Source organism: Hipposideros armiger, unplaced genomic scaffold, assembly GCF_001890085.2.
Source record: "Hipposideros armiger isolate ML-2016 unplaced genomic scaffold, ASM189008v1 scaffold_303, whole genome shotgun sequence".
Taxonomy (NCBI): domain Eukaryota; kingdom Metazoa; phylum Chordata; class Mammalia; order Chiroptera; family Hipposideridae; genus Hipposideros; species Hipposideros armiger.
Genome location: NW_017731653.1, coordinates 949,292 through 966,645, shown reverse-complemented (window position 1 = coordinate 966,645; position 17,354 = coordinate 949,292). Strand labels below are relative to the sequence as shown.

Here is a 17,354-nt window from a genome sequence, read left to right as displayed (position 1 = left end):
CCATATCTCGCGAGAGGTGAGCGCGCCTGGCCGGACGAGAGGAAAGTGTCTGCTCTGCTGAGGGGGGAAAGAAGGAGCTGGAGACAGATTGTGGGACCGAGCGCGGGCGGGCGGGAGGCGACGGAGCTACCAGCGGGTGAGTCCTGTTAACATTAACTAGTCCATGATGTGACGGGAGTCTCCCCTTCAACTCTGACCAGTCTCAGTGTCCCAGGCCGGGGTCTCCCCTCCCAGTCTGTGTTGGACGGGGGCGCTGAGGCGGTGGCCGGGCCCTGTCTGAGGAAGAGGGTGGGGCATGGACTAACGCTGACCAATAAGAGAGAAGGAAGCTACGATTGGCGGCGATGAGCACTAATGAGAGATCGTCTTTACCTTGCGGAGTGCCGCCCCTCTTCTCTCCCTCCTCCCGCCTCCTTCCTTTGGGGGGAAGGCGGGGCCAGAGGCCTGAAGTGTGGGGAGAACTTGGGGTAAGTAGCCCCGGGGGGCACAGGGCGTGGCAAGAAGAGGGGAGTTGAATCCTGAGGGAATGGAAGTCTAGTGTAGCCTAATGGAAAGATCAAGGAATGGGGTGGAATGGGAGAAAGGGGAGGGGTACTAAACTGGCTGTAGACCCAGGGCTTCTCAAAGAGTGGGGTTAGGGGCTTGGCACTGGAAGAAGCAGGGGTAATAGGCAGGAGGTAGGGATGAGTAGGTGAAAAACCCATGGCATTGGGTTTGACTGGAAAGATAGGTAGGGGTAAATTCTTGTAAATGAGAGTCATGGCATTTCGATTGAATTATAAAAAAGTATTGGACATGATATCAGAAAAAGTATGGATTTGGAAAAAATTAAGTGAATGAGTTTAGGAAGACTTACTAGGGGTGTGCTTAGTAGCCAAAAAGCATCACTTTGGGAAGGGTATGGGGGAATCCAGAGGTGTAAGGGAGATGTTTGGAAAGAAGACGGCTGATATATATATACAGGTCTGGAGCCTAATCAGAAGAAGCTTGGCATATTGATTTAGGGTTTTTTGGTATATGGCACCCAGTGTGGTGACCAGCCTGCAAGAATGCTGGATAGGGGTAGAGAAGGAGAAAAAAAGAACACTTTCATCACTTCTACTCTGATTTCCTTCCCCCCACCCCCCCTTCCTCTTGCCACACTTCATCTCCTAACTCAGGGATGGGGTCTTGGGATTTAAGCAGTCCAAGCTGGAGCCCCATAGGGAGTTATATGTTGCTCTGAATTGCTTGTTATGTTCTCTGACTGGGGTGTTTACTACCCAGGGCACCTCCTACCCAGATTCCCGTGTTGGTACTTTCCTAACTTGAAAAGTTTGTTTTCTACTTAACAGGAGTGTTTTAGTATCTCTGAGGGTTGTGTCCATAAGTGTAGGTTTGTGGGGTGTGCAGTTTTCTCCCCAGGCTCACTTGATTCCTGTGTTTAAAAACTTTGCAATAGTGTAATTCTTGTAGAGACATCAATCTTTGTAGGTATTCTAAGCACAGAAAAAATGTACTGAACTGAAGTTTATTTTGTTAAATGTGTACCCACTCATATTCTTAAAGAGTTGTTAAATGGATGGTTGCAGTTAGCTTTAGTTAGCTTATATTTTTAAATGGTGTAAATAAAATGGACACATATTTTAGGAAAGTGAAAAACTTTCAGTTTCTTCCTCTGTGTCCAGACTCAGAAGCTAAAGATATGTCATAATATCTTAGGGCAAGGGCTGGGGAAATCAAATACAATTTGTACTTAAATATGGAGGATGTAAGGTAAGTGGAGACTATTGCGAAATGTAACATGACTGTAAGAAAAGAAGCTAAAGAAAAGTTTGGCAGCTATACTAAGTAGTCTTACCAGTTTGTTCTTAATTCTGTATAGAAAAATGACAAGCCTTTTGCCCTTTGATAGTTGTGTATTATTTAATAATGAATTGAACTAATACAGTCAATTAATAACTTCTTTACTATTGCATAGGCTTGTCTTTTACATTTCTTGTCTTCTCCTTTTACTCTTGAGAAGGAAAATAATGTCTGAAATACTGGTAAAACTGTTATATGAAGAGAAACCAGAGTATGTTGCTTTGTATTATTAGCCTTTGGTTTTGAGCAACCATTGCAGCTTTTTCTCCTGGCCAGGAAGTTGCCCCTACAGCACACTGAGACCAATTAATTACTGGTCCTTTAGCATTACTTACTGAATTGGACTGTAGTATTTCACATTCAGAGCATTACTGTTGGACATTCAGACGTTTCACAGTTTGCCTAGAATTAGCACAAAAAAATATCCAATGAGATAGCAAAGTCCCTTGTTTTATTCCTCCATCCTAGAATTTGTGATTGCCCTGACTTGGACATTATTAAATGTAAGATTATTTTTTTTCTCATTAGTGTTAACACATCGCAGAAAGCCTAGAGAGCGCTCATCTTTAAATTTGTGGATCAAAGATTACATCCTGTGATAGTTTCAGTGCTGTAATTTTTAAGCATTTTTGTTTGCCATGGGTTTTAAATGTTAATGGATACCGTTACTGTATCTCTTTTCTTTTTCCTTTCCCCACTTCCAACCCAAAATGAAAGTAGTTTCTTCAGCCAACTCTTAAGCTACTATTTTGCCTCAAGTGAAGTCCCTGGCTCTGCCTGAACACAGCTGCCCTGAAGTTCTCACAAGTTATTGTTTTGTACATGTCAAGACTGAGTTTTTCCTAGGCTGCAGTAGGAAGGAGTCAGTGTTACTGCAGCCTCCTATCCACGTCTGACAAGGAGGAGCCTTCTTGCGAGGAAGTTTTGGGTGGAGCAAATAGCATTGCCATATAAATGTCTAATAAAGACAGTTCCCTTCTTGAGACTAGTTGGCAGGCTGATATATAATTGTCCCTTATTCCTTGGTAAACTAAAGTTAAGGTGCAGATGTTTCTTTGAGAAAAACAAATACAGCATTCATTGAAAAAAAGCGTTAATTTCTTTTGTTGGTTTCTCAGAAAATAGTACTATGATTTTAGAGCTCATAAAGTCTTCCATTTCTTTAGAAATATGTAAGAAAAAACAATTTTTAAGTTTCTCATTTTTGAACGTTGCCTTCCCCTAACAGGCTTCTTTTGGGATCACGTATATTCATGAAATGTGAAAAGGCGTCAAAGTTGGAATTCCTGAGGGATGGTCTTTTAACTTTGAAGACTATAAGGAAAAGATCCCCACTTTGCAGATACCTTGTCCTATTTTGGAGCTCTACTTTTAGAACATTCTTTACATTGTGCTGAAGCCCTTCAGTTCTGCTGTCCGAAGCTATAATAAATAAACCTAATTTCTTGTCAACATGGTAGCCCTTCAAATATTTGATGACAGTTATGTCTTGTTAAGGCTTCTGTTTCCAGAGTAAATATCCCAAGTTCTTTCAGCCATTCCTTAAATGACATTTTTAATAAAGTTCAGGCCCCTCATCAACTTAGTTGCTTAAGTTTTTAGGGCTTCTTATTTGGAGCTGAATATAACATCTCAGAATCTGATCAATATAAAAAGTACAGGGGAAAGTGGCCTTTTTTTTTTTTTTCACTGTACCCTATACCTCTATTCTTAAAGCCTAAGATCACATTAATTTATGTAATTGATTTTTTAAATGTAATTGAGGACTTTACATTTATCCCTGTAATTGTCATCTTGTTAGTTTTGGTTTATTGATTTAGCTTAATAATGTTATTTAGCTTGGGCATTCCTCATATCTTTGTGTCAGTGATAGATAAATTTGATAAACACAACATAAACATACACTTATGTTTCTGTTTTCGGACACTGGTAAAAATATATAAGGGTGGAGCAATGCTATAATACCAACACACTCTTACTAGGTTGATATTAATCCATTAATCAACCTTTTGGGTAAAATTCAGTTATGAATCTACCTACTATTTTATTATCTAACCTGTATTTCCTACAAAGTATTAAGAGGTGCCTTGTTGAAATCTAAATATATTCTGTTTCTGGCTTATTCCTGAGCTCCTAGGCCAGAGACCCTGTTAAAAAGAAAATGAACTTAGACATTAGTTACTATTTAGCTATCTTATGCTGGTGTTTATAGATCACTGCATTACTTGCCAGTTCATAAGCCATCTATTTAATAATTCATTTTATAATCTTCCTGGGAAACAATATTTTGTCAGTCTAATTTCTGGACTCTGCCTCCTCTGCCTTCTATTTATTTTAAGTGTGATTTTCCCCCCATTTCCAAGACTTCTGATCTTGCTCTCCCCATTTTTTAAATGGGTATAGAACAATTAACAGTGTGTCTTTATAGTTGCATGCTTTTTGTCATCAGATGAAATTCTGTTTTGGAAACTATTTTAGGAAGGAATGTTATTCCCTGAACATTTTAAAGTTACGTATTAAAGAATTAAACTATTGTCCATATAACAGTTATATTGTAGCTTTCCATAATATTGACATCTCCAATTTAGACCTAACTTCCCTTTCTGTTTGGAATAAAAACCTACACCACCTGTAAAAAAAATACATACAGACATACACACACACAATTGTCATTTATAATTATAGTTTATTGGTGTGGTGGTTTATGTTTGTCATGCTATGTGCTGTAGGTGAAATGGTGCTACAAATAACATCAGAACACATCTCTGGGAACTAAGACTTTTTGTTGGCAGCCACAACTTTTCTGTGTTAATTTTAGATCTGATAGTTGAATTTATGTTTGAGCAATTTTAGCTGATAAATGCATTTTTAAAGCACCTTCCTCTTTTGAGGTTTTAATTTTTACTTTCATTTTTAGAAAATTGCAAATTGTGAATGTAAATGTTAATGTGGAATAAAGTAGCATTCTGTTGGGGACAAGATACATTTTCTTTTGGTATCTTCTTATCCATCTGAGATTGTTTAATTATGAATTCTCCTGGAAAGCAAAAGGATGGACTTCATGACCCTTCAAGGTCTTTTCCATTCCAAACATTCATAAATAGAAGCTTAGATCAAGGAACTTACTATTGAAGAATCAGGAAGAAAAATAGACTGTAAATAAAATGAAATTGAAATGGTTCTACTGACCCACTGGGAATGGATAAACAAAAAGTAAGGAACATAAATGACTAGAAATAATAACTTTTGAGCCAAAAACAAAACAAAAAATCATCAACAACAAATATTTTGCATTGAGTCATTTTTCATGTCTTAAAATATTTTATCATTACATTTTCTCTTCAGAATTTCCCTGGTGGACACTTTGTATTGAAAGAACGTTGTTGTTTTTCTGTTAAATCATAGTACTTTGTTTCCTTTTCTTTGCTTGTGTGTCCTTTTGTTTAGAAACTTTTAAAATATGAATAATATACTCCCTGCCTGTATACAATGAAGCAAAATTCAGTTCAGTTTGAAAGTAAACAGATACTGCATGGCTTTCTTGGAGAGGAAAGATGAGTGTTACAATTCAGGAAGTTTTTATGAAAAGATAAATTATCTAATTTAAAATTTTTGTAGGCAGACATCTAGGAAAGATTCACAACTAAACCAAAAATGAATTACTACATTAGTCTTATGAGGGACATAAGGATACTTAATAGAACAAAACTCATTACAAACTCATGACTTCACTTGTTAGCTTTTTTCATCTTTGGGTAATTTTAATCCTAAATATTCTCATACGTTTGAAACCTAAGTCTGCAAAAAGTTTCTCTTTTCTATTCAGTACTGCATTGATCCTTAATAAATATCATCTTATGAAAGTCTAACAGGAGCCAAGATTTAGCTTAAAAAGTCACTTGGTGAGCTTGTGGCTTAGGCCTCTGTGGTGAACAGTGTTGTTCTGCCATAGCCCCACCTTCTCATAAAACCCAATTTGCTTTCTTTGAGTGGATTATTTATTAATACCTTCTTATCTGGTATGGTGCCTCTTTCTGACATAGTGGACAGAGGAGATGTAGATGCTAAATTGGTCACATTTTATTTGGGGCTTAAAATTTATTATACAGTAGAAAAATTACATTTTTTTTAGATTAAAAAAATAAAGTATAACCATTTTTTCTGAAGCAGGAATATGCCTGACTATAAAAACAGGATGATTTATTGAATATAACATACTATTGCTGTAAATGATTTGTGTTGGCACCAAATTTCTTGCCAGTAATGTTTGTTTAAGCTTTATCAAACTTGAGTAACACCATGTTGGTTTTATTTAACATAGTTTTTCTGGTATTTCTGGTACTAATGTCTCCTGTAGCACCATTTTCTTCAATTTATTTTTTAAAGTTTTGGTCAAGCAGTAGTTTGCTAATATTTTGTACATCTATGTTTGGGATTTGTTTTAAAGATCATACTTTATCTGAAAATGAGTAGGAAAAAAACCAAAACACATTAGATTTTGACAGCCTACCAGTTTCCAGGAATTTTCCTACTTCTAAAATGCATATTGAGGCCAAACACAGATAGGTATAATGTTCTTCACTTATTTCTAACTCTCTTCCTGCTGTCACTTTACAAGTTGTTACTTCTTTGTTTTTGCTTTATTAACCTTTCTGAGGATAGCAGCGCAAAATAGTTCCTTGAATCCTCCAAAAGCCTAAAGAGACTTAAAGCTCTAGTCAAGCAGTTGCCTATATGAAGCTGCTTCCAGATAGATTCTAAGCTTTGGCCATGTGTTGCCTAACTTATGATTCAGCCTAATTCTCACTCCCATCTGTTTTCAGTCATTTGCTACAAAACTATTTGGTCTATTTAAGCTGGCTCCTTTCTTTAAAACCTGTTCCTGCATGTCTGAGCCTGAAATCCAGAAATTAATTTTAACCTTTTCTTTGATTGATCAATCCACAGCACTCTACTGTTTGTGTATTTCTTAAAGCAGTGGGTCTCAAACTAGTTTTGGTCTCAGTACCCACCCCTTTATACTCTTAAAAATTGAGGACTCCAAAGAGCTTTTGTTTATCTTGGTTATATCTATTGATATTTAGCATATTAGAAATTAAAATGGAGAAATTTAAAAATGTGTTTATTTTAAAATGACAAATAGTTGTATATATATATATATATTGGGTTGTCAGATAAGTCATGACGCATTTTTGCAATGAAAAACAGAAAAAATACGTCATGACTTTTCCGACAACCCAATAGTTTCAAAAAAATTAAGGGAAGAGCTTCAAATCTCTTTAATGTCTGGCTTAATAGAAAACAGCTGGATACTCATATCTGCTTCTGCATTCAATCTGTTACAATATGTTGTTTTGGTTGAAGTCTATCAAGAAAACCTGGGCTCACACAGATGTGTAATAGGATAAGGAAAGATTCGTTTTCAGATAATTGTAGATAGTCTTTCTTCTTTGATACTACACCAAAACCCGAAAAGTGATAGTTTCTTAAAGGTTGACTCATGTAGAATCTGAAACCACATCTGTAAACTTTTAATACTTTATTACATTAAAATTCATTGGCCAGTCTTGCCCTTTAAATAGACCCTTTACCCCTGTATGATTTGAACACCCATGAACCCTCTGAAAGGGTCTCTGGGAATGTATAGGGATCCCTGGAGTCCACTTTGAGAACTGCTGTCTTATAGTACCAAACTTGAAAAGTATAGCTGTTTACCATATATTGTAGAAGGAATAGATAAGCTTTCCAACCATTTTAGTTCTCAAAGGGTGGGCTACTGACCATTTGTGTTAGAATTACCCAGGGTGCTTTTTAAAGTGTAGATTTTTGGACCCCAAAGCCAAGAGAATCCAGGAGGCCTAGGAATCGGTATTTTTACAAGGTGCCCAGGTGAATATGCTAAAGACAGAACTATGGGGTAACTTAATTAACCTTATTTTAAGAAAACCCAGTTTCTAAAAATTGAAAAGTCAAAAAGAAATTAGTACTTGAAGTCACATTATAAAAGTCCTTATTAACAATTAAAATATACAGTGACTTTTGTCATAATTGGGATATCTGAATTAACTATGTATTTTAATTAATAATGTTATAAATACCAGGAGGTGGCAATTAAGGCCAGATAGTAAATATGTTAGGCTTTGCAGGCGTGAAGTCTTTGTTGTAACTATTTAAATCTGCCCCTGAAGCACAACAGTAGCCATAGACAACATGCAAAAAATAACTGTGTGCCCGTAAAACTTTATTTACGGACACTAAAGTTTGAATTTCATACAATTTTCATGTGTCACAAAATATTGTTTTGATTTTTTCCAAACATTTAAAATTGTAAAAACCATTCTTAGCTTGTGGGCCATACAAAAACAGATGGCCGATATAAACAAAACTCACTGATACAGACAACAATGTGGTGGTTACTAGAGGTGAAAGGGGATGGGGGGATGGTTGAAGAGGGTAAAGGGGGTCAAATATATGGTGACGGAAGGAGGCTAAAATTTGGGTGATGAGCACATGATGCAATGCCCAGATGATACATTACCATACTGTACACTTGAAACTTATTATAATCTTACTAACCAATGTCACCCCAATAAATTTAATTTAAAAAAAGACAGGTGGGGGCCGGCCGAGTGGCGTGTTGGTTAAGAGCTGGCTTGGGATGCCAGAGGACCCCGGTTCAGATCCCACATATGAGGGCTAGTGACACTGCCCTCTACAGCTAAGATGCTCAACCTGGAGCTGGGCTGCCGTGAGTCGCTGGCCATGGCGATGGTGTAGGCTGCAGCCCCTGTGGCAGTGGGTTGCCATGGGCTACGTGTTGTAGCCAGCAGCCAGCATGAGTGGCCAGCAGCCGCGGTGAGCAACCATCCAGAAGCTGGCGACTGATCTGCCTCACCCGGGAAGAGCGCAATGATGGTGTCAACTTGGGCCAGTGAAGCAACATCCTCCACAACTAGACCGAAGACCAAAACGACAGCAACTTGTCTGTTCCCCTTCCCCCAATCCCCCAATTCCCAGCGCAGTTCCCATTCCCCAATAAAAATCTTAAATAAATAAATAAAGACAGGTGGCCATCAGGATTTGGCCCATGGACTAAAGTATGCCAATCCTTGATATAGACTATAACTGGATTATGAATTTTATAACTGTAATAAAAATATACCTAATTTTAAAACTATGAACATTATTTAATTTTCCTAGACGAAAATAATACTCCAGAAACCTGCAGTCCCTCAAATTGATGTTTCCGTACATTCATTTATTTAATAAACATATAGAAAATACCTGTTGTGTGTAAACTTTTGGAAATACATCATTCAGTTAGAAGTAGTTATATAATATGCAGGTTGTACCTTGCAAGAGGTTTAAAAAGATGTGGTGTCCATTTCTATATTTTATTTAGGGTATGTGAGAATAGGTAACAAGGATTCAGGCCAACCTCCACCTCCAACTCATTTTTTGCCTATTTTTTTGTAACTCTCTACCACAGTTTCTAAGTCTGTTAGTTAGCAAAGTGCTTTACAAAACCGCCAAATATAAAACAATAAGGCTAATAACAATAAGATTATAAGATTATAGTAGTATATATGCTTTCTATATAATTCTTTTGGGGCTATTGATTTACCTACTAATGAAATAATATATCTAAACTGTTTTTAGGCTAAATACTACAGTGGAAAATGAACCCAGAACTTAGGAACAGAAATTACAATTCTAAATAACCTACTACCTAGTAAAACATGAGTCTTCTTTGTTTCCTGGGGTTCACATAACCTGCATTGTAGTCTCACAGTTCATATGTTTATTGGAATCTTTTTAAAGTCGGTTTTCTAGATGTAATGCACATCACAGTGGCATTGAGTATTCTATGGAGAATAAAATGTTGAAACTGCTGTGATGTAGGGCTTCAGTGTTTGTACTTTTTGCTTAGCTGCAGCTAAATTATCTTGAAGTCTGAAAACTTGGTATCTAAAGTTGTATTCTTAGAAGAGAGCTGTTTGTGTATAATTTCTTTTTAATCATAATAAGATAATGGAGCCCAACGAGCTTTGTTTGGGCTCCTGTCTAAAATTTTTTAGCTTATTTATAGGTGAGCTGAAAGGCATTTAGTACCTGCTAAGCTTGGTTTCAGTTCTCATTATACCCTTTGTGATAGAAGGTTGGGGCAATCTCTAAGTGTTTAATATAAGTAATACTTGTTAGGGAGTACTCATGGGGTTCTGAAAATGGGTCCTTGAAGGCAACAAAGGAGGAACTATCTTGAACTGCTTGATTTACCTTGAGTATCGATATGTTTAAATTTCCACCAAATTTATTTCTACATGAAACTATTAGCTTATAATTTTAGAAAGTTTTTTTAGTAGTCCATTTAGAACTTAATTTGTCAGTTGGTTCTGTTACTTTGTAGTAGAGAATGAACAACTTTGTATGATTTGTAAATATACTGTTCAGTGCTTTAGAATAGTCTAGCTGCTGATAATGGGCCTTTTTAAAAACTCATAGATGTGTTTTTATAAGTTATGCAGGTTGACATTCTTATTTATTATTAGAGTACATTACATATATTTTTGATTTATTGAAGGCAACCTGTAGTCATTGTAGAGACTGAAAAATACTGAAGTACAAAGAAGAAAATAAAATCACCTGGAATACTGTTATCCAGAGATAATCATTATTAACATTTGATATTAATGTCCTCATTTTTTTCGATGCTCGTTATTTTGTTTGCTTTTTTATAATTTGGAATTATGGTGCATATGTGATTTTATATCCTGTTTTTCCCCCCACTTAATGTATAGCATTTTCTCATGTCATTAGCTTTCAGAAACATTATCCTTGACAACTGAAATATAGTCTATTGTAAGGCAGTATCTCTTAATTTAGATTTATACATTCTTCTTAAACATTAATTTAATTCCTGTTTTATTTTTGTTATAAATAAGACTATGACAGACATTTTGATATATAAGTGGTCCATGTTCCTGGTTTTATTTTTAGCCTTAGAATAAAGTCCTGGAAGAACGATTCGTTCCAAGAATACAAAGCATTTTAAGACACTTAATGTAAATATTGCCATGTTGCCTTCCAGAAAGTTTGTCCAGATTTGTACTCCCAAAAGTCCTATATTAATTAAGGTGCCCTTTCTTGATTAGCATTGTTTTAATACTTGAAAATATAGCTTAACAGCTCTTGCTGAGGTTTTGTTTTCAAGGGTCAATGAAGGGTTAACTTGACAAGTAGCTCCATCCTCCCCATTTTTAACACACTAATCAAAAACTATAGAGCTTCCTCTATGTATATTTGGATAAGAAAAACATAGAATTGGTTGACTGTAGTCACATAAAGTACGTTAAGTACAAAGTAGTTGTAAATATGTATTTAAACTGTATCTTAGCTATGTATAACTTTAAATACATAAATACCTGCATAGGGGTTGTTTTGTGGTCCCAGCAACTTTCTGCAAAAACTTGAAGATCATTGTTAAATTTCAGCAAAGTATACTTGAATATCAACTTCAGATTAAATCAATAGATATTTATTGAACATCAACTGTGTTGTGAGAGGAAAGGATTCCAGAAGTTTTAAGTTAGGTCTCTATATTCTACCCCATTCCCCTTTGGCCACAGATAATACAGTGATTTCCTTTTTATTCATGAAACTAAAGGCGTCTTTAGTCACTAACACATTGCTATTTCATTCCTTTCATAGAATTATTTGCTATTAATCTAAAATAATTTTGTTTATTTACTTAGTATTTGTCTTTTCCTTTTAGACTATAAGCTCTATGAGGGTGGAATCCTTGTCAGTGTCATTCACTGTTTAATTCTGGGGCCTAAAGCAGATGGTAGGCACTGACGAAAATATTCAGTGAATTAATGAATTTTAAAACTGAGTAAATTTACTTTTTGGTCCATAAAGTAAATTGTGGCTATTAGTTTCAAACTTCTTCCTTGTCAAATCTTTTATTAAGACTATCAACCCCTTTTTTTTTTGTGCTCTTGTTTATACTCTGGAATTGCTAGCAAAACAATTTGATAAATGGCTATCAAGAATAGATGAAAAAGCAAGGGATCTAATATGTACACTCACCACCTCTGACTAATTGAACTTACAAATTAAGCCATCATTCTTACCATTTAGCTGGCATCTTTCATGCCAGATGACAAAGATTCTTTGTCCAAATTTTAGTCAGGCTCCTGAGCCTTCTTTTAGGCCCACCAGTGTACTTCCTTGTAAAAATCTAATTTTAGCAAGAACCCCTCCCCACCCCCATATCTGCTCACCCTCATATCTCATCAGGTTCTCACCCTTCACCATTCCCCAGGTGATAATCTGATCACCCTGGCCTGTCTTCAGCAAGAATCCTGTTAGGTAGGTTTAGCCAGAATCCCCCTTCCCCTGATGTTTCTTCTTAGTACTTTTCCATCCATTGACCCCTCACCCTGGTGCTTGCCTATAAATTCCCACTTGCCTGTGCTGTATTTGGATTTAAGCCAGGTTCTATACTGAGGTCTCTTCCCTATTGCAATAGTCCTGAATAAAATCTGTTTTTTACCACTTTACTGCCCATCTCTGAGTTTTCTTTGACACGGGTGAGTGACACATTTCCCCTCCCCCCCAAAGGCCTATTTTCTTTTTTTTTTTGTTCACTTTTCCTGGCACTTAGTAGTCCCTGGCACTTAGTAACGTTTTTTGAATGAATGAATGAATGAATGATAGCTAGTCTGAACCCCTTCTAGATTTTTATGAATCTTTGATATTTATGGTACATATATGCCCTTCTCATTTTTTTGTATCTAGCAATATCTGCTTTTTGTTACTAGGAACCTAAGAACAGACCCATAGGTGTGTTTGTACATGGCTTTTATTTTGTACTGAAAGTTGCGCCATCTTATTAACATCAGTAGGTTACTAAAGAAATAATCCCATCACAACCAGGTCCAGAGAATTGACTTTGTGGACCTCAGTGACAGACTCTATCTTCATTTTATTTAAGGAAAAAAAAGGTAGATAGATCCACGTAGAGAGAGAGAATCCATTTTTTTATTTGCACATTGATTATTTTACATTATACTTCCGGCTCTGACAAAACTAACAGATTTTATGAAATTATCCTAGTTACTAAAAATCATCCTCTAAACCTTGTATTTTCTTCAGTTCTCTCCCAGCATTCAGATAACTTTCTCTCTTTTGAGTAAATACTAATTTTTATCATTATATGCATTCTGGTAACTGCATACTTGAGCCTTTTCCTTGGTTGACTTGGTCTCTAGGACAGCCTATTTATGTATCTTTGTTTTCCTGTTCTAAAATCTCCATTGAAAGCATCTCACTTCCCCTTGGAGAGGTCTCTAAATGTGTTTCCCTGGCCTGCCATTTATTGCTTAGTTCTATAAAATGCTTGAATTTCATCCTGAAGATCACGAAGCAGACGACAGACGTGAGTGCCATGCCCAGACATGCGATCTGCTTGTCAAACAGTACAGTTACAAATGGGCTGTGAGTTAAATTCTAGTGAATGAAAGCATCATTATTCAAGATTTCACCTTTTGTCTCAGTCTGTTTATACTACAGATATGTGTTGCTTTTTTGTTTTTGAGAGTGCATCAGTTTGACCTCTCATAATTAGAGATTTGTTTTAAGTATCAAATAGAAATAAGCAATGGCATTCTTTATATGTAATGATGCAGCAGACTGGGGATGAAGAAAAATTTTTTTTAATGTTAGCTGTAAATTTTTTTAGGTAGTAAGACATCGTTATTTTTGTTGTTAAATATTTAATTTTTTTAAAATACAAATCACTTTAAAGTGAAAAGACAAGGATGACGGAAAAGAAAAGGGGCAAGAAATTGAGGGAGTGATTTAAGAATAATTGTGGGTATTTAAGAAAGAGGGCTTCCTTCCTCCCATTGTGATCTCTCCTTCGTGAAAATGGCAAACAAAAGCCAGCAAATTGGGAAGGAAGCAGGAAATCCTAGTTAGTGACTGTCAGATTAGAATATTTAAGAGCCATAAAAATGCTTCTGTTAAATTTTAATGCTTTCCCTCCCCCCCAGCTTGCTTTTGCCTCCCCCCACTTTAAATTGCTTTTAGCAAGTCATGATTTTTCATTTCTATTTCCTAGTAAGGATGCAATTAAATAAAATGTGGAAGGCTTATATTGTGATGTGATTGTGCAAAAGCAGGTTAAATTTTGAGTTTTGTGATTTGAGGGAAACCATTCCAGGATTTATTTAACCACTTTGTATGCCAGTGATGCTACCCCACTCCTCAGCCAGTACCCTTTCCCTCCTCTAGGTAGAAAACAGAAAAGTTAGTCACAAATAACAGAGCCAAGGTAAAAAATGAGGAATCCTGCTTGGTCCTTGTATCTACTCTAGTCCTTGTAGTTTACTTCCTGGTTGAAAATACGTTAGATCACCTTGTTGAAATAAAATTCTCGTTTCGTGATTATATTAGGAAAGCGGGATCTGGGGCTTAGGAAGTGAAATTATCTGCAGCACAGCAGTTATTAGGATTTTGTTTCAAAGATAAATTGCTTTCCAGAAATGCTTTGAGTTTTCAGCTATAATGGCCTTGGTCTTTGCATTTATTTACTTGTATTTATTTTTTGCACTATATCATAGTTCCAGAAAAGTGCTAAAAAATCATATATTTAAAACAAACAAACCAGAAAACCCCCTTGTCCTGAGGCTATGTGAAGAAGAATAAAGCTCTCATTTTCCCAGTACCCAGTCATCAGTTTGAGCTGGCTCTCCTAGGAAGAGAATTTATTGAAGCAATTTATCCTGGCTAAATGTGATATAAATCTGTATACACCTATGTACATACAGGCTCTCTTCCATTACAGCAGTGCTGTAGCGTCAGTTTCTTCATAGTTAGACCCTGAAAGATCACTGAAAGATGACTGGAAGCCCTTAGTATTTTACAGGGCATCCCACAATTTTAAACACCGATTACTGGTGGAATTACTGACCAGACTACCAGAAATACTGGTTTCCAGCCCCAGAGTGAGTCTTAAGAGAGTTAAAGAGATGTTACCTAGCTATCCTCTGGGTTTTGAGCATGGTTTTCTGATTACTAGCACTTTAACATTTTATTTTAATGCAGGCCTGACTGAGTTTAACCTGATATTTTGGTTTATCTCCAGGATAAAAACATGAAATTTGGTTACAATTCTGAAAGCATATCATGTACTTTTTCCTCTTTTACCTTCTGTTGTTCATATTATTTCATACACCTTTCTTTCTTGTAGAAGGATGTTTGAAAATGTCTTTTAAGAGCTTATTTTAAAGACTGTTTTTGGTGTCCCCCTTTTTCTCTTCCACCCTTTCAAAATATCTTTTTTATTTTTTTTATTTTTTTGCATTTCTAATTTTTATCCATCTCCACCTCTATTTTTATTTCTAGGAGGGATATGAGAAATTTCCCAACACATTCATATTGGAATTATTGTTTTTGACAAAGATTTTGATCAGCATTTCAAGAGTTGAGCTTCAATAATTAAAACAACAACAGTATAAGTCCTGTTAAATTCTTCAGAGAAATAGAGAGGATGGATGGTGATGCCTTTTAGTGCCATTTCTTTATCCCCTGCAGCAGCACACATCTGTTGGCTGCAACAGAGCAACCCAAGAACTCTGGCCGAGAGCAGCACAAACAGCCGGAACATATTCGCCCAGTAAACCCCCAAAGAGTCGACATTTGTTTTATTGCTGCTTTTAAAAACCTAGCCATAAATAGAATCAGAGGGGGAAGGGCACCGATATTTCTCCATTTGCCACAGACGATTGGTAGGGGGAGAAGGAGACTCCCAGTGGGGAGAGAAGGTTTTTATTTTTATTTTTTATTAATGAAAATCATTTCCCGTGTAGCCCAATAGGATGGGTGCTTTGTTTTCTTTGGCAATAATCTGGGATAAACGGCCCTTGCCAACCATCTTGTACTTTATACACCAGGGAGCCAGATTATGGCCCTGTAAAATGGAGCACCCCTCCTATAATCCCTTAATTAATTAAATGACAAATTTTGGTCTTCTCGAGTTCAGAAATATGGCTTCCGCATCGAGCGTTCGGTGGATTTATTGACAGGGAACTGCACTGGTTGTAATTCAGCAGACTGGAGAAAGATTACATACTGTAGCAGAAAGGGAAAACTGAGCAAAAGTTTTGAAATTCCTTGACTATTTAGGCCTAAATTTTTCTAAGTAAAAGTTTCAATTGAGGCACAGTAGATCACATGCCACCTGTCTAATGGGTCTCCCCAAAGTAGCCAGTGTTTACAGCTTTGATAGATGGCATTCTTGGAACACCTGTTTCTAGGCTTGATATTTTTGAAGCACTTTTTTTTTTAAACTCCAGCATATTTAACATAACTTTTCCCCCTACCTCCTCCTCCTCAGCTCCGCTCTGCTATATGAAATATGGGAGACGACAGACCGTTTGTGTGCAATGCCCCGGGCTGTGGACAGGTACGTTTACAATATACTTTATTGTGAATGTCTCGTTGTGAATCAAAGTGGCTGTTTTATCACTAAGGCAAAGAGTTTAAAGCCGGTATTTTACGTGATCACTGGAGGTAATCAGATCAGAGGATTTGCAGTGTGTAAATCCAAGTTATGAGGAAGTGTAGGCACTCTACCGTAATGAAATCTGCCTTGCTCTCTTTCATATTGTTTTTCTACTGGTGTTTGTTTCTCAACACACAGTGTTGAAGAATACATGTTGCTCTCTCCTCCTTTCTAAACCTATCCATCTAAATACAAAGCAAGTTTAGAAATATCTTATTTTCAACCTTCATGGATATAAAAGTCAGCTTAACATATTTGGATAGGCAGCTGAGGATGCACCCATTCATCATTAACTCCAATTTGCCAGAGTCTATTTGGATTTTTTAAGAAAAAAAAAATGGTTTTTTGACTGTTGATCCAGAAAATAATTGTTAGCAGCAAAGGCAGATATCTGTCCAGGAAAGAGAAATCCAACACAGAACCTGAAATCTCACAGCAATATATAAACTACAAACCCTCTCAGCTATTTTCCCTGTCTGATGCCATGAAATGCCTTGTTGTATGTCAGCTGCCATGTTGCTGTTTGCATATGTGTACATTAAGTGTCAGATATGTTTCATCACATACTTTTTTAATATAGTAATTTTTTTACAGTGCCTCCTCCCCCCCCCCCCCCCCCCCCGTTTTGCACCTTAACTCTTTTCCTAAACCCTCCCCTACCACCATGTTCCACAAAGGATGAAGAAAGGAATGCAATGAAAGCTTCATCTGCTTTCATGAATTGACTTTATGGAACCTGTATGTTTGAGTTTCTGTTCAGTTAGGAATATGGCATGTGACTGTCCAGTGACACTTACTGGTGGTATGTGAGATTGCAGACTAGTTCTATTAAACATTGTGAATACGTAGGCAAAAAGAGAGAGTTAAGTTTCAGAGATTCCTAAGAATTGGAATTTGAAAGATGGATGAGACAGGTGGTGACAGGGAATGGGCAGAAGGA

At 36.6% G+C, this 17,354-nt stretch overlaps 1 protein-coding gene across 2 annotated transcripts in view; it reads left to right on the top strand.

Moving 5' to 3' along the window:
• The first annotated feature begins 36 nt into the window (after positions 1–36).
• ATF7 (activating transcription factor 7) overlaps positions 37–17,354 on the top strand; it is an 86,077-nt gene continuing 68,759 nt past the window's right edge. The window contains exons 1-2 of one of the 2 annotated variants that reach the window (XM_019659771.1): positions 37–136; positions 16,247–16,315. In XM_019659771.1, the coding sequence (XP_019515316.1) occupies positions 16,268–16,315 (48 nt within the window). In that variant the 5' untranslated portion in view covers positions 37–136; positions 16,247–16,267. Of the gene's footprint in view, positions 137–163; positions 468–16,246; positions 16,316–17,354 lie in introns of those variants that run through there. The other variant, XM_019659770.1, reaches the window with a different exon arrangement.